Raw genomic sequence first — 26694 nt, forward strand, 5'->3', positions numbered from 1 at the left:
GAACAAATGAAAATAATTTATGTCATGTTTATAAACTGTTTTCAGCTTTCTTTTTATAAAGTTATCCAAAATAGCTTATTAAGCTGTTTGGAACCACGATGATCTCCCACCCAAAGGCACGTTCACTTGAACCTTCAATTTTTAGCTTCACAAGATTTAAGTTGAATTTACATTGGGACGCAAAGAATATGTAACCAAAAGTCAATCCAAATGAATGCTATGTAACTTCATTCTTTCTTTGGTTTTATAAATAGTTTTACATAAACACTTATCATGATAAACATTTATGTTATGAACTGCAAATTAAGTTGTTTCTACAAAAGAATCTTGATCAGAACACGTAATGGATCGTGTGACTATCGGTATTTGACTGTCAATGTTCAACAATGAGGAAAAGATATCTCTAAAATGGAGTTTTTTTTTTTCCTTTCTAAATTATTCCAATAAAAGTATTGAAAGCTACTCTTATCACTTAAATTTATCCGTGTCAAGTAAAAATGCAAATCAACACCATTTGACTACATAATAAACTGGCTGCGTGTTCAAACTCTATTATGTTGGCAAAAGCCTAACCATGAACAAAGATTATCTGCACAATGAACTTTTAAATGTTCATCGAATCCGTTTGTGCGTAGCAGAACATTTCGTATACAATATACAGGGCTCAGAATGTCCCAAGAATGTGAATCGGAACGAATCGTCTGAATTCTCGTTAAATGTATGTGCGAAAATCATGAAGCCCCGTTCTATATTTAACGAGAATCTTCTTCAAATCTGATAAATCTTGATGACTAGACCCCAGAAGGGTCGTAATTTGGTTTCAATAACTGTCATAACAGAGCTGTTCTCTGCTTCAATTTGACAATCAAAATATTAATAATTTACATGGAAATAATAAAAATAAAATAGAACATTCTTCCATCCAATTTTTTGTCCCCAAAGCACAAATATGGTATAAGCACAAGAAAACCATTCAGTTATTGAATACAGAAAGAAACTGCAGTTTTATATCACCTTTTATCAAAGGTATTATAGGATAGCAAGGTATTTGTAACATGAAATCAAAGCAATGTTCACATGCTTGCAAGCATAAAGAAACATAAATCACCACAAACCCAAATTATTTTTCATCTACTCTGTTAAACCAGAGAGGAACGCTGGGATTAGGTACAACAACACCTAATAAGACCTGCAAATGGCAAGGAACCACAAGACGAGCAAAAAAGTGGCAGGTCGTTGCTGTAAGGTACAAGGAAATTCAAGCCACCGCGGTCAAGCATGGATGAAATGCAGTACCACATGCTATCCACTGCCGTTTCTTCCCATTCGGCACCACACACCCAGGAACCTTCAGCCATTCTTTCCTTGCTATGTTGTAAGTAACCAACCGATTCATTTGTTTCGATCTCAGGGACAACATGAGCAAGCCTTTGTTCCCTAGGCAAGTCATTCTGACGTGCTTACCATAAAAGTCCAAGCACCATATATTTGGCATTCTGTCTACCTCCTTCCACAAGAGTGTCATTCTCTGCAGCTCCCATATGCATACACACGTGGCTGCATTCTTTGTGAGCAAGCCCACAAGCATGATCTGACCATCATACTCAGCTAGAGTGTGGTCAGTCAAATGTAGTGGCGCTGGGATTATGTACTGTTTCCAAACCCCTGTTGCCATATCATAGGAAACAACCCCTTCTGGATCTGAACGCATGAAGTATAGGGTACTGTCAATAGAGACAGTTTGCGACCTGAAGTTAAGGGACAATGGCAGGTTCATACTTCCAGGCATGTTTCCTGGACGACTCCAAGAGTTTTTCACCGAGTCATAAACTTCATATTCTCCATCACAACCCACCCATAGGATCTTGTAGCCTGAACTGATTGAATTTCCATTCACTGTCATCCCTACAGCAACGCGAGACCAGACCGTAACTGACCGAGCTGGCAACTCCTTGAAGGATTGAGTTAGTGGGTTACATACATAGAAGTTACGATGGCCAATGTCAAGAAAGCAAACTAAACCCCCAGCAGAAGCCACTGGCAAAACAATCAACTTTGTGGGCAGTGGTGATATAGACGGATGATGCCACTTTTTCAAAGAAGGGTCATACATGGCTCCTGAATTCACATTTTCATGGGTTATGGTGTAAAACCATGGATTTTCTTGCGGGACTTCCGCACATTGCTTAGAAAAGCTTTGAGAAGCCAGCAAGGAATTCCATTGACGGCATACAGAGCGGAAGCGGAAAAACGCGGCAATGGGAAGTCGTGCAATTACAGCCTCAAATAAATCTTCAGGAAAATCTTTCCATATTTCTTGTTCCATAACTTCACTTGTACTGGATCTTCCTGATGATTTGCCCCTGCTTCGATCTCTTCGAGGCTTCTTAGCGGGTGGAGGCTTCAGAGGCTCTGACATCCTAAAACTATGAGACTTTCCAGCTGCCATTACAAGGCCACAACAGTCATCTACAGAGCTATCTTCGAGGTCAAAGGAGGTCCATCTGCAAAATGGATAAACAAAAATATTTGGTAAGCTTCCCCATGTCAAGTAGAAAAACCAACATTTACAGGGACATCAGCAGGATTCACAACAGATAGAAAGGAAAAATTGAAAAGCAAATTACAGAACAAAACAAATAAATACAAAATGACACTTCACTCTAAAAACATGCAGACTGAGCCCATGCGATCAGGATAATTTATACCTAGGAATGTTGCATGTAAGCTAAAAGACATCAAAGTAAATGTCAGGTTAGATGAAACTTCATATTTCAAGAATCAAGATGATTTTAAAGAGCATCAGTTCAAGCTTGTCTAAAAAATGTGTACATGCTAGTCCGTATGTGTAATTATATAACTTAATTAATTTAAAAGATGGATATCCATACACTAGATTAATCTACTTAAGAAATACCACGTAGAACTTTCCCCATCAACTCTCTAATCTGATTTGACAAAGGTTCCCTAGGTGCCAAAATAGGCATTTTCAAAATGACCTTTATACACTATAATTTCATGTTACCATATTTGTAGCATGTTTGGTTTCGTGTTCAAACCCTTAAAAAATCAACATTAGTTTCGCCCCCAAATCTCAATTTGATTAGAAGTTTTTTTTTTTGACAAAATTTGATTAGAAGTTACAAAAAACCACTTTTGTATTAGACGGAAAAATTGCATTAACAACCTTGGTGTTAGAGTAAAGTACCTAGATTTAAATCACTTCCCTTCAAACTCAATTTTAATCAAATTAAATTTTTGTAATCAAGTTTATCTGAAACAACTAGAAATGCCCACGATATACATGTTCAATGTGTAATAAAGCAAATATATTTATTCTCTAGCATCTTATTTCAAAAAGAAGTAAATGGTATGTGCTATTTAGGAATCTAATGTTCATTTCTATGAGATAAAATGATATCTAACTACAATATAGTACCTGAGCCTGAACGAATGGTTAGAATGTATAAATAATCATCCACGCAATTATATCAACTTGACCACACAAGGAACGTGATTAAAGTGCACTTGCAATACAAAGCTTTCCTATGCACGACGCTATGACAAAGAAACAATGCAAAATCCAGTAAATTGATCTTTACCGAAAAATGTCAACCAAAACAAAACAAGCAGGATACGTATATGCTCAAATATTAACATATGTGATAGTTAAGCCAAATAATCAAACAGAACGAAATAATCCGACAACGATCTTTGAGAAGCTCATTTGCTGCCAAATAAGGTTTTAAAATCGATCAACAACTGCAAATTCCGTTTGCATTATAAAGATTTTTTTACATCTCTTCAACATCTTTGCAACCACAATTACGGCCACCCAAGAGTACTTGGATGAGATGGAGAGGGCTACCTTCCAGGTTAACCAGAGGTTTAGCCCTAGGAATGCAAAAATGTTAAATCTCTTGAGAAAGCGTTGTGCAACCCATTGCGATTCTACCTAGTTCGAGGGATTAGTCTCTGCAGTTGCCCGCAAATGATACTCAATTCAAACAAACAAAAAACACAATTACGGCCAAATCAGCCGTATTTGGCGGTAATATTTCACAATATCAAGAATCTTGACTTAAAAGCATGCTATTTATGGAAAGAATACGCTTAACGACAAGAAAAAAAAGGCCGTATACTAGTTCTCTCTAAAATTTAGTATATAGCATGAAATAATGAAAAACTCTTAATTAGAATCCAACATTCAAGTCCACCAATTCCATTTTCCCTGATTTTATGTAAAATTATGTACCAAACCCAAACCACCACAGGATCAAGGAGATTGTCAACCAATAGAAAATAAGCAACAATGAGAAGAACATCAAAAATATAAAATTGGGGGGGGGGGGGGGGGGGGGGATTAGAAACAGATAAAGAAAGTGATTGCGAGAAAATACAAAAGCGTGAGAGAATTAAGAAACATGACACAAAAAACTTACAGAAATTAGGAATTGTTGCATTTTAGGGCATCCTTGGAATGGAATTAGAAGCATAAATATAAATATAAATAAATAAAAGAATAATTGGGAGTGCGTTGAAATGAAATCCCACAGTCACGCATTACATACAGAGCAGAACACAAACAACCTAACTTACCTACCTAACTGCTTAATTCGCTTCAAAGATAAATCAAAATGAAATAAAAAAAAATAAAAAAATATACATAAAAATGATTCACCAAAACTAGAGGTCTACCCGTGCGATGCAAAAGGAAAAATGAAAGTTGATTAGATTAAAAGTGAAAATAGATCTAAAAGAGAGAAAGAGAAGAGAGGGAAAACTAACCTGGGAGGGTGATGTTGAAGGAAGATAGTTTGATGAGAAGGTTGCTGTTGAAGAATGGAAGAAGAAGAAGAAGAATGATGATGAGAGTCGAGAAGTTGCTGAAGCTGACCGATGAGCTGCTTCAGCATGGCCAGCCCTTCCATGCGCTAATGCCCCCCTCCCCCCGATTTCCTCTACTAATAATAACACACACACTTACCTTTTTCCTTTCTCTTTCTATCTCTACTCTTCTTATCCTTCTTCCTTTTTTTACCCGCTCGTGTAAAACCACGTTTCCAAGCAAACGGAGTTTTGTTTTACTCATCCGTAAGTAGTAAACTATCTACTATCTATATACTCAATCGCCCGTGCGCTAGTCTGCTTTTTTGTTTTTGATTTGTTAATTGTAATCATCATCATCATCATCACTTTCAACAATGGGAAGGCAAGGAAGGATATATACCATTCCCCCTTCTTTCTTTTTTTTTATATATATATTCTTCAACATTTGTCCTAATTGAATATCTCTCCCTTTATTCTCTTTTTAAAAATTTTATCAAGTATCTTTTTACATGAGATATGCATAGTATAATAACACGAATCGAATCGAATAGAATTACTTTTGAAGTTTTGATGGTGTGAAAAAAAATAAAGAATTACTAATGGATGTAATTTGTGAAAAATCCAAAACATAAAAAAAATATTAATGGTAATTTGCCATAAAAGGTGAACTACGACATTCCATCACACCTAATCCATGGTCATGGAAGAGTTTAAAGCTTATTACGAAACTCCAATCCAATTTGATGATGATATTGATATCTAATATCAACTTACGTTTATTCATTGGAAGCGTCTTTCAATTAGGTGATCTAAGTGTCATGTTAATGATTATGTTTGTAAAGGGGTGCAAAGTCGGTCTGTCAATTATAATGTAAGATGGTGATTGTCATTGGATTGGAGGATTTATTCATAATATTAGTTTAGTTCATACAATGTTCCCAAATTAGAATTATGGGCTTAGCTCTCGATGTTACCTAGCATGTCGAACACATTACTCGGTGGTTGCTTGTGACTCTTACATCGTGGTGCAACTTAAAAAATAGTTGTATTGTCCAAAAATAATTTTTCAAGTAAATTTTGTTATTTTTATTTTTTGGATGAGAGACGAAGGAGGAAGGACAAACTATTTGTTATAGTACTACTTTCTATTAACCCTAAGTGATAATCATATATCCATCAGTTAATTAGCTAAAAGAACGTAAGTTGAGACGAAGGAGGAAGGACAATCCAAAAACTTTTCATAATACTATTCATTATAGTACTACTCTCAGTTAATCCTAAATGATAACCATATATCCATCAATTAATTAGCTAAAAGAACAAGGGAGTAATAAACACCGACTTATCATATTTTGGGACTCATAGTAAATACGGGTTGAAATTTAATTTGAAGGAAAAAACAATAAATATGTTTAATAATTTGACAATAGTGTATGTTGAGACAAAAAAAAAATCTCTAATGGTGTTCATAAAAAATGACAGATGCAGTATAATATAGTATAAATTAGAAATTATATCTTTGTTGTTACAATTTAATATCTTAACTTGTGAATATACTTTACGTGAAATATCGAGCTCGAATTCGAGTCATCATATTTTCGATCTCGTATGTGTTTATGTAAGTATGTGTAGTCATTTAGGCCAATATCTAGATAAATTAGTGATACTACATAATTTTTTGATATATAGCTTCATAGTGTAAGAAAAGATAAGCTTGGTATTCTAATGATGATCAAGTGAAAATAGTATACTTTTACTTTACTCCAATAATTTCTTCTAACTAAAAAAATCAAAGCAGCTGACCAAGACTTGAGACCTCCTTGCTCCATGGATTAGTGAATCGATAATTCAATTTGAAATCAATGGATGAGATTGCGTCTCAAGCATCTTCGTGGCCCCTTCTTCTATTATTCGTTGATTTCATCGGTAGAATTTCCCCACAAGCCGAATCTATTTTCTTCTGTATATGATTACGGAAATACCCATCCAAAACCACTTGATGGCATTGCCTTTACCATTCAATGGCCATAAGTGCCATGCAATTGAGTGGAATAATTACAAGTACTGATTATGGTTGCTCACGGTTCCTGTTTTTTCTTCTTTAATAACTTATCCACTATATTTTCAGCAGAAAAAAAAAAAAAACGACTCTCGTTTCAATTTAATTTTTTTTGAGGGATCGTTTCAATTTAATTGTCACAATTGAATTGTGTGATTCTTAAAGAGTAAATGGTCATGTTAACTTAAATGTAGAAATTTAACTTTAGAAATTGTGCATTCATAACTTAAAATCTTAAAAACTTATTTTATAAATATATATTTATTATTTAATTCTATTTTAACATATTTATCTTGTGTCCTATAGGCATAAGTTAGCATTTCCCAAAATGTAAAAGTCAAAGGTTCGAATCATATGAAGGAAGAAAATATTATAACTAATATACTAATATTTGTCAATAAAAAAAATTAAATGTTGTTAAAAGAATTGTGACAATAAAATAAAAATTTCCAAATACATAATTAAAATTTTGGGTTTTTAACTTTTTTATAAAAGTTAGTGGGTCAATCTATGTCATGCAATATTTAAGAATTTTATGGTTAAACCAATTAAGAATCTAAATTGGATCTTATCCTTAAAGAGTTAGAGTTATTTTTATTTTTCAAAAATTGAGGACTCTATTTTTTTTAAGAAACTTATGAAACTCAATGTTCGGTCTAAGGACCAACTAATTCGAAGATCCAATTATAGCGTCCAATTGAAATCATATCAAAGTTTTGTATAGAGCGATCCAACACAAAATACATTGAAAAAATCTAAATCTAAAAACTTAGAAGAATAATTCCACAAATACATTGAACAATTCAACACATTTGTTGTGGTTCAAAGCTAGCACACAATAGAAGATTACGCAATTTGTACCAACATCCTACCTAAGAAGCAAAAACAAATGCAATAGTATAAATTAAAAATGAAATTAAAGAAAGAAGAGTGGTGGAGCGGGGAATGTGATTTGCAGTTTAAGAAAAAAAGAATAGGATGATTATGATAAGGAGGTGTTCAATGTTCATCATGATCATGATGAGAAGGAAGGATAATACTAGAAGGGTTTAGAGACTAGAGTGGTTTCTTTTGAAATAAAGGAATGATTAGGTTTGTGAAAAACCAAAGGAGGAAGGGAATGAGATGCATATTTTGCGGTGAGTAATGATTTCATTTTGTCTAGGAAAATGAAGGGGGAGAGGATATGATTTTTGGTGGGTAATATAATGTAGTATCATTGCTTAATGGTCATACTCATGATGATGATGATGATGATTATGATGGATTCCCTTCTTTTACGTGTGCATAAGTGCTTCCATTTGGTTTTCACTTTACCTTTTCACTCATTATTCATAATCATACCCCACAGCGTTATATGGATGGATCAACTTCATCCCCTCTACGTTCACGTGCATTCACAATCACATTCATCTTTCCCAATCCTTTTACAGTTTTACTCGTTCCCTAAAATTAAAAAAATTACAAAAATAGTAGTGTCTCTGAAAATTGGATGCATGTTCATAAAATTAGACATGAATGTGGTTCATTTCACTTCAAATTAAGGTAAATGATAATTAGTGCCTTATGGGCATTGTTTCATTGTCTAAAAGTAAGTTTTTATGAAGGAAAAAAATTACATAACACCTAGTATGCAGATCCACGAGCACGCATGTATTTCTCCTCAGCCTTGATCACCTTTTAATCAAGATCACGCGGTATCCCATCGATCATAATTGTCAGTTGATATTCTGCAACTACCAAACAATTTTCACAACCCGCCTCATTCATAAAGTGATTTGAATGTCGGAGTGTTTGTGATACCACTTGTGACAAAAATTCTCGCAACAATTGGATATGTTTGTCATCTTCAAACTTGTGAATTGTGATCCACGCCAAATGACCAGATCATGATTAAACATAGATTGCAAAATAAACAAGCTGGCTAAGTCGTAGACAGTGGCGGATCTCTTTGGAGACTCGCAGGGGCTTTTTTTCCAATCTGCCCTAGTTGTGAAACTTTAATACCAATATGCCCTAGTTGAAAAAAAAAATACCAAAATGCCCTAGTTAACATGAACTAGTACGAGTACGCCATTTCATTTGGCGGACTTGTGGCCATGAGTATGCCATTTCAAATGGCGGACTCGTGAAGCTTTTTTAACTTTTTTTTCGCTTTTTCTATTTTTTTTGGTTGTTTTATATTATTTATTTATTTTATCAATTTTAATTAACATAAAAACATAAATTAAAAAATATGGAAAAAAAAGTCTAATAAAATGCTTAGTAAAATATTACAACAATAATATTTATTACATTAAAAGATAGCACAATATAAAATATCAATTACACAAAAAATAACTAGTTTTGTCTAGTAAGAGGACAATTTTTTCGTGAGTGTCCGGTCTCACGACACCTTCCACATTTTCTTGGGTTTCTTTCCACCGCGTCCATTTCAGTCATAATGCGAGTACTATTTGGACGACCTTTTTTCACTCTTCGCATTGTCTCATCGTGGCAGAGAATTTCCCCTTCGTATGGGATCCAATATGAAGGGTGTTGAATTACTTCAAACCTGGTATTGTACACGTTGAATACATGATCACTGCTGTAAACTTGATGGATATATCTTCGGTAGTCATGATTAACACTGGAACAAGCAGCTATGACATGTGAACAAGGCATATGGAAAGCCTGAAATTTCCCACAATCACACCACTCTGCATGCAAGTCGACCTTGAAAGTTCCCTTTGGCCTTCCCTCCTTGTGGTCGACAGTTTCGCGGACAGAAAAAGTATGCATTTCTCGATCAAATTGATTGACTTCGTGAGTGTGGGACTTAATCACTTCGGCTTTAATTGTGTTCATGCAATGCTCGGTATAAGCTTGATTAGTCTTTAACCTGATATTCGCGTTCTCTCCTCGCTCTGCAAAAAGTGATGCAAGCCTATAATAGGTTGACTTCACCAAAGCAGTTTTAGGGAGGTTGCGAATACCCTTGAACACATTGTTCATCGACTCTGCAAGGTTAGAGGTCATGTGACCCCAGCGTACACCTTTGTCATATGCCTGTGTCCATTTTTCTTTGGGTATTTTGTCTAGCCACTTCACAGCTTCTTCATTTTCCCCTCGGATTTTGTTGCGGTAATATTTGAATGTAGGCTCGTTCAATGCATAACCTACATTGCAAACCAAACCTATGGCACATGCACAAACCAAACCCCCCAAAACTTCTACCCAAACCAAAACCCCCAAAACTCATATCATTTAATGGAATACTTCAAGGAGGCAGTTCTTCAGTACAATCATCTATCGACAACATACAACCGGAAGAACCACGATATCCTGTTCGTGACATTAGACGTAGGGGATGTGGCACTGATGGACATTTGTAGTTTTTTATTTGTCATAATAATTTTTATATTTTATATTTTTATGCATTTTATGTTATGTTTTAATGTTAATTAATAATTTATTGCTAACTAATTTTATGTTATTCATTTTATATCCTGTCAATTAATTTTTATTGTTGTAATATTTTACTAAGCATTTTATTAGACTTTTTTTCCATATTTTTTAATTTATGTTTTTATGTTAATTAAAATTGATAAAATAAATAAATAATATAAAACAACCAGAAAAAAATAGAAAAAACGAAAAAAAAAAAAGTTAAAAAAGCTTCACGAGTCCGCCATTTGAAATGGCATACTCATGGCCACAAGTCCGCCAAATGAAATGGCGTACTCGTACTAGTTCATCTTAACTAGGGCATTTTGGTGTTTTTTTTTTCAACTAGGGCATATTGGTATTAAAGTTTCACAACTAGGGCAGATTGGAAAAAAAGCCACTCGCAGGTGCCACTGCACACCTAACTTCTCTATAAATAGCATATTAGTCATAACATATCATATGTTTTATTGTTGTTGTAGTGGTTAGACAACCCCTCAATCATCTCTAAGATGTATGCTAAGGTGTATGTTTGATTCTCCCACACCTTCTTTTTTATATTTCAATTATAATTTTAATGTTTTATATTGAAAAAAACACTCCTGGTGGGAGTTGAGTCAATGTCCTCCATGTAACATTGAAGCAAACGATCCACCACAACAATTCATAATCCTGGTAATTTAATGAAACTGTTTAATATATATTTTATCAATATTTGGCACCCCCAACAAAATAGCACAAGATTCGCCACTGGTTGTAGAGAAGGTATGATTAAGGTTGAGGGTTGGTGTAGTAATTTATAATGTTTCATCTCATATCAAACGGTATAGTTTTGGTAGCATTTTAAATGTCAAAATCGTTCTCTTCATTAAGAATAATGATATAGTTAGTTAGTATACTACTTTAGTTATTATATAAGTCATAAGGTTGATTCATTTGTATATCTCTTTTACTTTTGTATCCTTTCAACTATTATCAATACAATAATCTTCTAAGTCTTTTTCTTTCCATTTTCATAGATGCCATGCTTCTCAACAACCTGTGTATCTCCTATCGGTTGCATTCTCATCTGAGTCATTTTTGGTGTGTGAATATCTATTATGCCATTTGCTTATATTTTAGATCATAGTTTTAAAACTCGGCTCGGACATCGACTCGACAGGTGTACTGGGTCACTGGGTCAATGGTCGAACCACTGAGTCACTGGTTGAACCGCATGACTGAATCGGATTAAACCGGATATCTCGGTTAGATCACCCGGCGTTAAGATTATATCTGCCTAGGTATTTAACTAAATTAAATTGTATTGAATTGATGACTCAGCCATTTTAAAACTTAAAAAATGACATGTAATATGTATATCAATATTTTTTTTTGTTGAAGAAATGTATATCAATATTTGAATAACTACATTTTGTTGAGAGGAAATAAATTTTGTTTTGCATATAATATGTATATATTTTCTAAAAAAATTTAAGTATATTACTATTATTATAATTATCTAAATATTATATTTAATAATGATGTACTCTTTTTTTATTAAAAAGAATAATTATGTTACTGTTGAACCGAGTTAATCTATAAAAAAGAATTTTAAAAAACATGGCACCTATAAAATGTCAAAAATCATTAAACTCATTAATCATAACAAGATTATTTTATATGTAAAAAAAAAGTACATTTTATTATTAAAAAAGTATATTTTATATCTAAATAAACTATATAATATTTAAATAAGTATTAAAAAAATTTCAAAAACAAATAAGTATTAAAAATGTCTTAAAATATTTATTTTTTTTAAAAGGAATAAAAACGTCCTAACATATGTAACTGGCAGATTTGTTAAAATGAGGTTTTATTTTCTCTAAACATTTTACTATTTATTGTGTTGGAATTTGATGATATAATTATCATTTATGCTATTTATGGTGTTGGAATTTAATGATATAATTATCATATATAGGCTCTGTTTGGTAAACCCAAAAAAAGAGCTTTTAGCTCTTAGCTTTTAGCTTATAAGCTCATTTGACAAAAAAAGCTCTGTTTGGTAACACTTTAGCTCTGTTTGGTACAACGAGCTTATAGCTTATTTCAGGAGCTTATAAGCTATTTTTCTGAAGCTACTTCAAGTAGCTTTTGAGCTTATAGCTTTTAGCTTCTCATTTTTTCTTCCATATTTACCCTTATTATTCAAAGCAAAAGCTATCAGCTAATTTTACCAAACACTTCAACTAGCTTATCAGCTAAAAGCTATCAGCTAGCTTATCAGCTAAAAGCTATCAGCTAATTTTACCAAACAGAGCCATAAATGTTTAGAAGCAAACATACAACAACTTGCAGCGCCTGCTATAGTGGTATATGTTGTTTGATGCAATAGAAAGGTCGTGTGTTCAATCCTAATCTCCTCCCAAGCGCCACTTTTTTTCTAATTCAATCCTAATATCCTCCCAAGCGCCACTTTTTTTCTAAAATTTAACAGCTTGCTTAAAAAACCGGTCCGGTTCAGAAAACCGCCGAGTCATCGGTTTTCGCCGGTTCTGACCGGGTCAGACCGGTTCACACCGAGTTAACTGCACAACCATCCAAAACCTAGACCGAACCGGTTAGGGGTCCGGTTCACGGTTCAATCGGTCCAACTGGCCGGTCCGGTCCAGTTTTCAAAACTATGTTTTAGATCATCTTACTATCTCTTTGAGGAGGCATGCCACTACACATGTCCCAAAACTTCCCCAGCCCTTTTCACAAAGCAATGTACTTCTATTTTGGATCACCTTAATACAAACACTGCTCTTCTCTTTTTTAAAATTGTTCATTCCCTTACTTAATTATATCCTATTTGAGTTAACTCAAGTTTGACTTTTTCAACGTGAGTTAACTAATGTTAGGCATTTTATAACATGAGATAACTTAAGTAGGCACGTGAATGAGTAAAAACAAAAAGGGAAAAGCAATTTTCCCTTAATATTGATCAAGGGGGCCTGCCACTATGAATCCATGTACCATCTTCACTTGGTCCGTTAGATGTGTATTTGTAGAAGAAATTTTATTTTTGTATAGGTGTACCTCTTTTTTTCGATAACTTATAGATGTATCTCATAACCACTAATACATATTTATGATATATATTCGAAAGAAAGAAAAAAAAATTACACCATAAGTACCCATTTACTTTGAACAAAATATTCATTATTTCTTTTTGGTGGTGGCCGGGATTTGAACCCCGGACCTTGCATATATTTTATGCATTGTTCATACAAACTGAGCTAAACTCGCGAGGACAAAATATTCATTATTTTGTATGAATGGAAACAACTCAAGTCTCACATTAAAAGGATAAAATCTTAAAAAAAAAAGTTTATAAATAATGACAAACTTTATACAAACTTCTTTTGTAGAGTTTATCTTACAAACTTTAGTAGATGTGTTTTAAGCATGATATAAACCTATGATATAAATAATTTATGAAATTGAGCGCAAGTCTCTCCACTAAATTGGGGATATGACCGCAATTTTCTATAAATGGTGAAGAAAATTGTGGTAGAGTGTGATTTTTAATTAGTGGTTGCAGTTTTTAAGTTTGCTCATATTGTTCTTTCAAAAAAAAAAAAATTTCCTCATATTGTTCAAGTTAAATAAGCTTGGATCTCATCCCAAAAGCTAGCTCAAAGGAGGAGGGAACTCAAGCATATTTATACAATTGACAGCCCGGGAACCTGAGCGATGTGAGACTAACAACATACTACAAACAACTTCATAACCAACCTCAACACCCACCTGCCTAGCGTGGGCCTGGTGTAACATCCCAAATTTCTGAATATTATATTTTGATAACAAAAGAGATAAAATAACATGTATGTGTCTCCTATCATGTGATAGTTGTTTACGTGAAACTTTTATGTGCTTATGACTTAGTAATTTATTATAAGTAATGAATAGAAAGAATTGTTTATAAAATAAAAGAAAAAAAAAATGGAGTGCCGTAACCTAATGAGCTTGTGCATAATACCCAATAGCCTAGAAAGCCTATATGTCACTACTATATATATATATATACCTACCTATACATAAGTGTATATACAATCAAAACCTAATTCTAATACACTTTGTGAACAAATAGTAAAGGGTAGCGCGGCACTAAGTTTGCGATTAGCTTTTGCCTTGTTCATGGTTCTATTACAATCTTGCTTACAACCGTGATTCGATTACGATAGCTAGTGTCATTGGATTAATAAATTGATGGCAGATTCTTTACCTCCTGGATGAGATCCTTTATTTTTATCGGTTAGTTTTTCATTCTTTTAAATCATAAAATATGTCTTAGACTGGATTACGAATAGTTAATACACTATTTATGTTGGTATCTTATTGTATATTATCTTCAGCGCGTATGGCTATTAGTGGCCATGTTGACCTAAGAGGAGACATGAACTTGTTAAACCCTTTGGATTCCATGTTGCCGTTGAGTTCATAACATTTTGGGAAAAGCTTCAATTCAGGTATGGGGTGAGAGAGAAGAGTTCGAGATCATGAGTGTAAATTAATTGGGATGAACGGGAAAGCCGTATTTCCCAAAGTTCATTTGGGGCTCACCGCGACAGTTGTAGCCCTTTGAGAGAATAATTAATTAATGTGCAAATTTAGATGTGGGAGGTTAAAAGAAGAATTAGAAACATTATTAAGGTGTTGCTTGATTTAAATTATGGGAATATGTGGTATTTGATGTCAATGATAAATTTTGTGTATGTGCTCATGCTTGATTTGCCGCAATTATTTAGATTGATTAATTATTCAATGATTGATATAAACGTGATGTTATGTATTGTATTCTTGATTGAATTAGAGTTTTTCCTTGCCACATGTATATGATGACTATTGAAATTGAGATGCTGGTTGGAATATGATTATATGTGATTGAAAATATGGTATATGGTTTGATGAATGAGATTTTGATTTAAGATGAATAAGTATTCATATTCTTAAGGAGTATCCTAGATCAACGAGGGGAGAGATAAGAGTTGTTAACTCGTCAAGTCATTATGAAGTCGTCAAGTTGTTTAAAAAGTTGTCCATTTTAATGGAATTGTATAAGATGTTCATGTTGTTGTTCAAGTTGCATTTAGAGTTGTGTTGTTGCATAGTCAGCGATGGGGGCTTAATGCCTGACAGGTCCTTTATGACCTTAGCGATGGGGGCTTAATGCCTGACAGGTCCTTTATGACCTTAGCGAAGGGGGCTTAATGCCCGACATGTTTAATTATGACCTTAGCGAAGGGGGCTTAATGCCCTGGTGGTACCACATGCATGATGAAGTTGTCTAAGTTGTTGTTGAAGTTGTCTAAGTTGTTGTGGAAGTTGTCTAAGTTGTTGTTCAAGTTGTCGTAAGATGTCAAGTTGTCGAGTTGTTAAGATGTTAAGATGTCAAGATGATGATCTATTAATGAAGTGCTTTATGAATGATTATGATGTTACGATTAAGATGATATACGATGCTTGCGATTGTTAATTGATGATATGTGATGATGTTTTATGATTATATTTATGAAAATATATGATGATGTTTATGATTGTATTTTTGATGATGTATGATGAAGTTTATGACTAATGTAGGAAGATTAATGATGCTAGTTAATGAAGTTTAAGATGTTAGATATAATTGTTGAATTATATGCCTAATTGTTTTTTTTGAATTTGACTTAATTGCTTACGTGTTCTTCTCATTTTTTTTTATACTATTACATGTTCTCGGAACTCACCCCTTCGTTGTTTGTGGTTGCTGGCTTGGCCCTGCGGTTGCGAAACCGTAGTTTTATAGGTTATGAGTCTTGGAGTCAAGTGCGTGCCTTTCGTGAGGACTTGTCTTGTGTCGTCGATTATTTTGGGGAAAAGCACCGCTCTGATAGTGACACGGGAAAAGGGATATGCTTACTTATTTAATTTTGTGCAAGAAAACCATTGTCTATGATGTAAAATGAAATATTTTCAAAAGAAAAAGATTCGATGTTATTATTACTATAATTTTTAATAAAGTGAAATATGAATTATGTTTGTTATGAGTCAATGTGATATCCTAAATTTTGTGGAAGAATTCCTATATCATTAGAGAAGTTTTTATTTGACACTTTCCGCTGCGAATCAAACTCTATTTTTAATTAAATAATAGCAATAATTATTCTTGGGATTTAGGGTGTCACACCTGGGTCCAATTCCCACATCACAATCCTTAACCCGACTCTGATACCAAAACAAAATAACTTACGTGTTTCACCAAACCAAAAACACGCTTCTGTAAACTTGCTTGCACGAAAAAGGCTTATGCAAATCGTGCTTTCGCCGAAAACTTATTTTCCAAAAACTGAGTCAATTGAAGCTTCTTGTCTTCAATCATGTTAGAAACCATGCCATATGAACCGAATCAGAGGCGATGAACAAGAAATTTCACCGTCGCTGATGAACTCAAATCACAAATCAAAGTGAATACGAGAAGGAAAAATCTGTTATACATCGAACAATGACGATCAAGTGGAAATCCAAATTAGATCGATATGAATCAAGGATTAAACGCAAAAACAAGAGGAATCGAATTTGACTCTCGGAACACTGAGATTTGGGGAAAATTGATGACAACAAAATCGAACCAAATTGCGAACATAGTCGCGAAGGATCAGAAATGCTAAACAGAAGTGAGATACGGTCCGTAAACGAAAACGAGCGAAATCAATGAGAAGACAATCAGATAGAAAAATGAAAATGAAATTGAGTGTGAGTAGAAACAGAATCGATAAAAAAAAATAAAGAAAGTGAGAACGAGATGAAATTGAATCAGGAATTGGATTCTGATCAAGAAATCGAAACCAAATCCAAAAATTGGAATGAAGAATAACACAACCGTAACTGATTCAGAAGAGAAAAGAAAAAAAATGAATAAAAAGGAAAGACGGAAAAGGAAGATGAAACAGATGATGAGAAAATAATTTTCTCGAGAACATGGTATCAGAGCGTGTCGAATTCAAGGGCCACCTAAACCTATTCACGCACCAAAGCCCAAAGAGTGTTGGGCGTGAGGGGGGTGTATTGGGAAAAACCCAAGTCCCACATCGGATAGATAAGACTCTTGAGAAGAGTTTATAAAGAGGAGGCAATCCTCACCTCACAAGCCGGTTTTGTAAGGATGAGTTAGGCCCCCAATTTCAACTGTTCCTTTGCGGCGACATAACAGTTGGCTCAAGTGTCAAGTGTTTGAAGATCATCATAGACTTTTTTTTGTTGTTTCTCATGTTTATACGTAAGGTAACTATTATGTATTCCCTCCGGTCACTGTTATAACTAAAAATTGACTTTTTAGGTTGGTTCATTTAATAAATGATGTATGTGGTTTATAATCAAAGGTATATTGGCTTGTTGGTCATACTTTTAGCTTACATAGTTTCTCCACTCCTTTTCTTATTGAGGACGACCTCTTTCCTAATATAAACAGTCTTCCATTTTATGGTTTTAAATAAGTATTTTGGACAATATTTGCACTCTTTTCCATCGTCATAGTTTTATTCTATTAACTTTTTGCAGTAAAGTTTTTAAGGAGGCATAAGGAATTATTGTTCTTAACTGTTTTTTGAGTTTTTGTCTAATTTCACCAAGCTCTTTTATCATTTTCTCATTTATTTCAATAAAATTATTGGAGTAACAAAAAAAAATTGGTGATGGTTTAGGGCTGCAACATAGTTGAAATGACTTTTCCGTCATGTAATGTTTTTGCACCCTAATTTTTTGCTAAAAATTTGTTTTTGTCTCTAAAAAATATAAAGTGTTGTCCTATTACGAATTATTGAATTATTTTATTTATGAACAATTAAATACACAGTGGTATTAGAGATAAATTATTGAATAATTGATTGGTCACATACAGAAAAAAGAATTTGATTGTGTTGAAAATTTTAAAAAAATGCAATAACTTCAAAAATATGAACACGTAGAAAAATATACTGTAGGTATTAGAACATTGAATTTTTTAGTTTTTAATGTCGAATCAAGTAGGACCATAATGAACGATAAATTGTATTTAGATTTAACATTGCTACGACGATTGGATTCAAATCTAGAATCTATAGTTAAATAATTGATAAAGAGTCATACAATCTCATCTAAATGTTTTTGAAAATTCACTTGTTTAATTTGATAAAGAACAATAAAATTATAAATAAAATAATTCAAATCTAAAAAATAGCAGAAAAAGTTTTACTATTTTTACACAACCTATTTAAAGAAGAATTGACTTATCTAAATGAGCATGATAAGAAATAATATGAAAAATTATACTCACCCCACCATTCTCACGTCTCTAAGGATTTATCATTTTGCCTCTATTCGAGTTCTATAATTCAAAACTTAAAAACATAGGGGGAAAAAAATCGCAAAGGGTGCAAGAAGGATGGGGCTATAAGAAGAAAAAACAAATTATATTAGGAATCTCATCTCATCTCATAAGTATATATCCTATCACTATCCCACTAAAGCATCTTGTGCTAACACTCTGCATTGACACGAGTAAGGTGACACATGCACAATATAAAAAAAAATCTAATTTCCTCTCAATGTTACATGCGATTGAATCCCAATAGCTTCAGCGGAAAATCTTAGGTCTTCACAACCTTTGGTAGCATTTCAAAATCAATCTCAAAGATAACATTTCTTTTTTGACGAACACTTCACAAGTTAAAGGAAATGCAAACAAGTATTCTTAGAGCAATTTTTAAGGATTTTAAGTGATAAAATTATATGAAAATGTATGTATTCATGCAATGAAAAGTATATATTTGACTTTTTTAAAGAACAATTTTTTAATTTAAAATCCTTAAAGAATGTATTGAAGATACTCGTTAACAAGACTCATAAGTTAATACTCTTTTATACGTCAAGTTTATGGTGAATAAAGATAAGTGTTGCCCAACTTGCCCCATTCACAATGTTGTTTTTACCTTCAAATCAATAAGTCTTATTATTAAATTAAGAGAGATGTTAACGAGTGCTTTCGGGGCACTCTTTAAGCACTTAAAATTGAAAGTTTTTAATGAAAAACTGTGTATTGAATGTATTAGAAATTGTAATAGTTGACTTTTTAAAAGAAATAATTACTAAATTTGAGATGCTTAAAGAGCGTCCGGAGGCACTCGTTAACAAGTCCGTTAAATTAAACAAAGTATGATCTTATGGTAGGAAATAGACATGTCTTACATGCAAGAGTAATTTAGTTGGCAACATATCTAGCTCATTCCCACTCCCACTCCTTAAAAAAAAAAAAAATTAGTGTGTGTTTGATAGTGCGGCATGTTAAGAAGAATCATGATAAAGAACCACGATAACGCAGAAGCTGCTATTCATAGCTTCTCACTTTTCACGTCAAAATAACTCTGAACGCGAAATTGAAACTCCAACAGTGGATCCAAACAAGTGTTTAGTGAACAAAAAGATCACACTCTTAACGCAGCGTCGGAGAGTATACATAATTTGTCATTTAATTTTTAACTTTCAAGTTAATATAATACCTTCAATTATACATATTTGACTTAATCGACCAACTACTCTTAAGAATACAACCAATTTGACTGTATCCATAAGATAAAATAATAGTATAAAAAAAACTCAACACGTTGTCATTTAACCATAAATTTAATAATTTCCTCCATACAACAACAATGCCTAACACTCAAACTAAGTAAAATTAAAACAAAACAGTTTTCTAATCCAACTTTTGTTTTATTAAACTGAAAAAAAAAAAAAAAAAAACAGTTACATCCAGGTTGTTTGATTTTGTTTTGTTTTGTCAAAGTTTTTTGTTGATTGCTGAGCTGTCCAGTCCACTGGTGAAATACTATAAAGTTTATTTATAAACAGCTGTTTGTTTCTCTAATTTGTTTTTTTCTTCTCCACAAGTGTGAGTGGAAAGAAGAGAGATAGATAGGTACTATTCTGCTACTACTCTACTTAGTACGGTTCAACAAATTTCAATTTTTGTCACTGTTTGTTGCAAAACAATACAAAACCCACCATCATATCAATGAAACATCAATGAAAAATGTTTTCTTTACTTTTTTTCTAGCTCAATGAACACCTTTACTTCACTTTCATGCTCTCTGTAAGTTCTTTATTCAATGTTATTCTTATCATATTTGTTTATCTTTTTAAGCTTTATGAATTTGTTTTTAGTGTCCTAAAATGTGATTTATCCAAAACAGAATCATATAAAAGGAAACAAAGATAGTGTTTTTTGTATGTTAAGTTCTTTTTTTCCTGATTTAGCTTACAAAAAACCTCGAATTCTGTGTTGATCTGTAAAGAACAAGTATTTTTGTTGTTTGTTTTCAACCCATTTATGGTTTATCATCTGAAAACCATTGAACAAATGGGTGTAGTTGTACCATACACATTACACACTGCAGCATTTCCAAGACCCATTTTTGTTGAGATATAAAAATGAAAACTTTGAAAAGAAAATGACAATGACATGGTGATTTTCTTTTTCTTTTTTGGGTTACTTTTATTTTTATTTTTGTGGATGTGTGATTGGTATTTACTACTATGATGATTATATTTATTTATGAGTGCTATTTTTGTTGAAGGGTTGTTGCTTTATACTGTTATTATTATTTCCTTTTCCGGTTGCAACATAAGCAAGCTTTCATGATGACTTTTGGATTAGCCCATGAAAAAAAGATGCCTTTTTTTTTTCTTCCTGTGATCTTCTTCCTCTCTTTACACTCTTTTGGGTTTATCATATTCTAAGGAAATTAGTATAGCTGAGAAAGCTTGAGATAAAGGTTCATGAAAATTTTCTTATGCAAATGTTTCTGTTTTTTTAGGGTAATAGGGGACCAAAGCTTTTTATATGTACTAGCAAGGTCCTTAAGGAAAGAGACTCTTCTATTACATAATAGATTTTGATATTGGCTTTCCATTATGGTTTAAAACTTCAGGACCAAATTGTACCAAAAAAAAAATATTTTGTACCAAAAAAACACTTCAGGACCAAAGCCAGCATTTAAGATGTAGAATAGGTTCCTTCCTTTGTTAGATTTGAGCTTTAAAAAAGATGCTTTTTGAGGTTTAGCTTGATTGGTTTCTGGCATTTATGATATGGAGGTTTGGTTGTTGGACTTTTATTTTTGTTAACTAAAAATGAAACGTGTGCCAAAATCTGTGTTTAGTTGGAAGTTCAAATATGTGATTCATTTGTTGAGGTTGTTGTTAATGTGGGGACTCATTCAATGGCCGACTCCTGACATTGCTGTGATAAATGTGAATTATTGGAATCTGATGGTTTCCCATGTTGAAAGTGAAGTTTAGGTAGTGCATGTTTGGATTGGAGGGTGGGTGGAATCATCATTGATTTTGTTGAAGTTTTAAAGTGTAGCTTTTGCAAAAATTTACGGTGACACACCGTGATTTTGTCAAACTCACTATCAATCCAAACATGTACTCATTATAGGTAAGCAAGTACACATTTATCGAAAGAGCTAACGAGTGAATTAGACATCATACTTATGGGAGCAACACCCTTCATGCAAATATTAAATTACTGGTAAACATTTTACATTAGTAGGGTTTAGGGATTGGAATCAATAAAATTGTAAAATACCCTTGTAATTCTTTGGTTGGAGGGGTGGAGTAGTAGTTGTAGTAGAACTATCTTGGTTTGCATTTGCATAGGTGCTAGCAGGAAATGCAAAGTGATTTGATATTTTCTTTGAAAGTATAATCCATGTCTTGCTTTAGGAATTAGCAGTTCATAGGTTCTTTAGAATTTGAAGCTGTTTCACAATTTAAGATTCGTACTGTTTTTAAGTGATTGGTGTAGAGAATTTATACAGATATACTTGGTACTCTTTCTTTCCTTCTTCCAATCATTACTCTGGTTTCTGCAATTTTTTTCACTTGTTTAATCTCCTTGTTATTATCTTGTATAGTTTTTCTTTTCTTCTAGAAAAATGAAATGAGTAACCATTATTATTTGACTAGTAGTTTGCAGATTGTGAGCATCTGTATATGAATTTGTGAGGACTTGTCATGGAGTGGAACGTGAAATCTCCCGGGCAATGGGACTGGGAAAACTTATTCTTCTCGAATTCAAAAGCAGCAGAAACTCACAGGTTACAATCTACTGATTGGAGTATGGAGGAAGATCGAGAAATCAATGTTGGGATGTTGATTCCATCTGGTGGTAGTGGCTATTCAGTGTCTAAACTAATGCATGCTTCATCCTCGAGGAGCTCAAAATCTGCTTCGAATAATTCATCATCAAATGAGGACAGCAAGACATCAATGTTAACTCAAGAAGGTTCTCCAGACAATTCCACCGGTAAGAAAGAATCGTCTAAAGGAGATCCAATTGAAACTTCTCCAGCAGCAGAACCATTGCTCACACTAAAGCTTGGTAAAAGATTCTACTTTGAGGATGTTAGCACTGGAAGTCATTCCAAGAAAGCCTCTTCCTCTGCAGTTCCTCTTTTGTGCGGAAAGAAAGGTAAATCGAGCAGTCAGAACATGCTAAATCCAAGCTGCCAGGTGGAAGGTTGTGGCCTCGACCTCTCTTTGGCTAAAGATTACCATCGGAAACATAGAATTTGTGACAGTCATTCCAAATCGCCTGTGGTGGTAGTAGCTGGTTTGGAGCGTCGATTTTGCCAGCAATGTAGCAGGTGCATGTGATTTTTTTCCAATGCAAATGACATTGACAATTAGCTTCCTGTCTTTTTGGTTTGTTTAAAATAAATTGGTTAACGATTTTAACTTAAACTATGATTTTGAAGGTTCCATGATCTCTCAGAGTTTGATGATAAAAAAAGAAGCTGCAGACGCCGTCTTTCAGATCACAATGCAAGGCGTCGCAAACCTCAGCCTGAAGCAGTGAAATTGAATCCATCAGCTCTCTCTTCGTCCCCCTATGGTATAAATCTCAAGAATCCCTCCCCTAAAAGATCAATTAGCCTTGTCTTGCTTCATTAGTTTAATTTGCCATTTTGTTTCTCGTTTGGGATGAATGGCGATATCTTAAAAAGGTTATGAGAGAATTATAAGAATGGAGCAATGATGTTCTCCATTTCTCAAAAGAAATTCTAACCTCCATTGATATGCTATTGGTTGTATGAAGGCATAATTAATGTCATCAGTTATAGAAACATGTGCTTTATATAAATTATACACCCAAAAATATAGTCATAGAGTATTCAGTTTCTTTGTAAGAAATGGAGAGATTCTCTAGTCATAAGAATAGACTCCTTATAAGAAAATATTAAGTGTTCTGATAATGTAAATCTTTGATATATGATTATGATGACACTAAAAATCTACATCATGATGATAGAATATTACATAGCAATCTATCTAATTTAATATTCATTCTGCAGATGGGAGGCAGACAATGGGCCCATTTGCTTTTCCAAAGAATACTTCAAATTTAGCATGGCCAGACATGCCCAACAGCAAGCTCCCCCAAACCAAAGATTTTATGCTCAAAACTCCAAAAAACTTCAGCAAGTTTGTCACTATGCTATCTGATGATTCCAGTGGCCACTTTATATCCAAAGGCAAAGGAACCAAGATTGCTGTCCCAGGTTGTTCTCTAATCTTAAACATTGAGCCTCCGAGTCATGATTTCTTATTAAATTTAGTTTGTTCAATGGTTCATTTAATGATCATAATTGTTTTACCTCTAGTTTATTGCATGTTTCATGAATAATAATTTTTACCTCCTATTTGTAGAAACAACTGTTATTCACATTGATAGAATACATATTACAGGTCTAGAAGATCCAAATACCTTGTCTGATCCAAATGCTACACAAGATGTTAACCGTGCTCTCTCTCTTCTGTCAACCAATTCATGGGGTCCATATGATACCAAGCCCCCCTCCCTCATACACTCCAATCGGACAACCGGCACCCCTCAGTATGCAACTGCTCAGCGCTCACCTTTTTCGTCACTGGAATATTGGCACACTGATCAACATCAGGCCAGCTCCAGCGCCTGTATCTCGTTCTCGGGTTACGACAATAGCAATCGCTTTCAAGACTTTCAGCTGTTCAGCGAACCCTATGAGTCAAGTTTCCCTTGCAACCAGCTGGATTAATGAGTATGCTTATTATCTTCAAAAAACAAAATGAGTATGCTTATTTATATGGTCCCAACCCCATTATGATACTGAGCTAATGATGTTTTGTAGGGCCTAATTATCTTTTGCAATGTAGGTTTTTTTCTTCTTAAAGAGTACAAATCAGAAAACTTGTTTGCATGCTGATTTGTTAACTCCATTTTCTAAATAGCTTATTGCAGTCATTTAATCCCGAGACTTTTATTTTCAGCAAACCATGAATGTCTTCCACCTTCCACGAGGATTTCTTTTTATACTTGTACTTTGCTAGCTTGCTAATTTATTCACATTATCTGGATGCGCAATTTCGACATTTACAATGTTGAAATGTTGAAACTTGGTTGGTGAGAAACACATCAAAATTCCAAATTCTATTCCTTCTAGGAGTTGAGAAGATTTTTTCAAAGGTTATTTTTTGGAGTTTTTATTACATTATCGTAAATACGTTTTAAATAAAATAAAAATTCAGAGCTGAAGTTTGATGTAAACCTATTTTAAGAATATTGCTGTGATGTGAAATATTTTGTAATATACAAAATTTTCAATTAACTCTAAAGTGCTTATTTAAACACTATTTTCAACAACAACAACAACGCTCTTGTTACGTGAATCTCATCACTATGTGAAACTTATTTACTATTTTCAACAACAACAACAACGCTCTTGTTACATGAATCTCATCACTATGTGAAACTTATTTTTAAAATAGAGAGACGTGTATGAAATTCACCCAATAAAATAAATTATTAAAAATAATGTTACAATGAGTTTGTAGCACAATTAAATAATAAAATAAAATAACACATACAAAAAGAAGAAGCTGTTTTTTTTTTTTTTTTTTTTATGCTAAAAAGCGGCTATTTAAAGACCAGATCTTTGTAAAAGCACTTGACCCTTGTTTTTATTTTGGGTAACCAATATTGAGCTACAACTATCAGCGAGGGTTTTAGTTTATTTCGTCAAAAGAAAAAAATTAACATATATTCATTTGACTTTGCAATGACATACCCTCTTCTAAATTAAATATAAGAGAGTACTCCCTTAGTCCCGGAATAACTGACCCATTTTCTAAAAAAAAGTGTCCCAAAATAACTGACCCATTTCAATTTTCAACACAACTTTCATCATTTCCAATACAATATGACACTAAATAATACTACTTTTATCATTCCCAATACAATATTTTCCACTTTCCCCTTTATTATGACACTAAATAATACTACTTTTATCATTCCCAATACAATATTTTCCACTTTCCCCTTTATTTATACACTTTTCTTAATCTGTGTGAAAAACCAAAGTAGGTCAATTATACCGGGACGGAGGTAGTACATAGAAAGAATAATGCTAAATCAAGAATAACAACAACGAATCTTTCGGTGCAGAATAACATTATCATTTTTTTTAAAAAAAAAAAAACATTATCATTTCTGCATCGGAGGAGTTTTTTTTTCCTTAAATAAAGACAATCACCCTTGACCAAAAAAAAAAAGACAATCACCAAAAGCGCAAAAAGATGTACAATTGACTTTCATGGAAATTACAAAGTAAAGTTTGATTTCGTTGTACATAACAACGACAACGGTGGCATTTAGGGTGGGTGAGGGGAAAAGTTTCCCACTATGGGAAAGTTTTTCTTGACCACTAGATTTGAGAGGGGTACCAATTTTATCATGGATTGTACACACTATATTATTTTTCCTCTTTCATGTTGTCTTCAAACCTCATCAATATTGATTTTTTTTAGATCTGAAAGTTTACATTCACATTTACAGTGGAGAAATTTACAATCAACTTCTATTGAATGTTCAATTTGAAACTCTCTTGAATCAAGCCCTGCAATCTTTAAAACGAAAATGAACATAAGTTAAAAAAAAAATAAAGAAGGATGTGGAGGATTAGTGAACAGAAGCTACTATTTCCATTGCAGGAGTTTGAGCCTTTCATTAAGAATTCAATGTCAGATCCTTTTTCTATTTTATATATTGTTCTAGATTTTTTTAAAAATAAAACCTCAAAATATACTTCAAATTAACCCAGTTTTTTTTAATAAAAAAAACCCAGAAATTTATAACCGCTTTTCTTCTTCTTTTTCCTCTTATTTTTTCTGTCTTTGAAACCGTACCTGGTTAATGCGGCTAAGGAGCACGGAATAATAAAATTCAGAGCATGGAATTGAAAAGTCATTGATGAACAAGGTGATTAAAGCAAATTAACGAGAAACCATGAGAAAAAATT

At 33.3% G+C, this 26694-nt stretch overlaps 3 protein-coding genes and 1 long non-coding RNA gene across 10 annotated transcripts; 2 read left to right on the plus strand and 2 right to left on the minus strand.

The window, feature by feature from the left end:
• Nucleotides 1-1104: 1104 nt before the first annotated feature.
• On the minus strand, nucleotides 1105-4993 carry LCR (Galactose oxidase/kelch repeat superfamily protein). Of its 2 annotated transcripts, none has more exons than XM_085754605.1 (2): nucleotides 4789-4993; nucleotides 1105-2504 (listed from the first exon to the last, which is right to left on the minus strand). In XM_085754605.1, exons 1-2 carry the CDS (start codon nucleotides 4929-4931, stop codon nucleotides 1259-1261), a joined length of 1389 nt encoding a protein of 462 aa, XP_085610731.1. In that variant the 5' UTR covers nucleotides 4932-4993; the 3' UTR covers nucleotides 1105-1258. The 2 variants fall into 2 exon arrangements, with proteins under 2 accessions (XP_085610731.1, XP_085610732.1); XM_085754606.1 differs by lacking the exon at nucleotides 4789-4993 and adding an exon at nucleotides 3440-3558.
• A 4236-nt stretch (nucleotides 4994-9229) lies between these two features.
• Nucleotides 9230-10226, minus strand: LOC146940867 (uncharacterized). Its single transcript, XM_085749909.1, has 2 exons — nucleotides 10193-10226; nucleotides 9230-10047 (listed from the first exon to the last, which is right to left on the minus strand). The coding sequence occupies exons 1-2, from the start codon at nucleotides 10224-10226 to the stop codon at nucleotides 9230-9232; spliced, it is 852 nt and encodes a 283-aa protein (XP_085606035.1).
• A 4115-nt stretch (nucleotides 10227-14341) lies between these two features.
• LOC146940868 (uncharacterized) lies at nucleotides 14342-16373 on the plus strand. Its single transcript, XR_015033508.1, has 2 exons — nucleotides 14342-14811; nucleotides 16120-16373. It is a non-coding gene; the product is annotated as an uncharacterized LOC146940868 (long non-coding RNA).
• A 3849-nt stretch (nucleotides 16374-20222) lies between these two features.
• Nucleotides 20223-24671, plus strand: LOC146940869 (squamosa promoter-binding-like protein 12). 6 transcript variants are annotated; one of them, XM_085754609.1, is made up of 5 exons: nucleotides 20223-22185; nucleotides 22328-23004; nucleotides 23116-23252; nucleotides 23713-23919; nucleotides 24107-24671. In XM_085754609.1, the coding sequence occupies exons 2-5, from the start codon at nucleotides 22373-22375 to the stop codon at nucleotides 24433-24435; spliced, it is 1305 nt and encodes a 434-aa protein (XP_085610735.1). In that variant the 5' UTR covers nucleotides 20223-22185; nucleotides 22328-22372; the 3' UTR covers nucleotides 24436-24671. The 6 variants fall into 6 exon arrangements, with proteins under 6 accessions (XP_085610735.1, XP_085610738.1, XP_085610736.1 ...); XM_085754612.1 differs by having other exon boundaries at nucleotides 20223-21794; XM_085754610.1 differs by having other exon boundaries at nucleotides 20223-20444; nucleotides 22325-23004.
• The last annotated feature ends 2023 nt before the right edge of the window (nucleotides 24672-26694 follow it).

This window comes from Medicago sativa, chromosome 3, assembly GCF_051527215.1.
Source record: "Medicago sativa cultivar Bolivia chromosome 3, Bolivia_mono, whole genome shotgun sequence".
Lineage (NCBI taxonomy): Eukaryota > Viridiplantae > Streptophyta > Magnoliopsida > Fabales > Fabaceae > Medicago > Medicago sativa.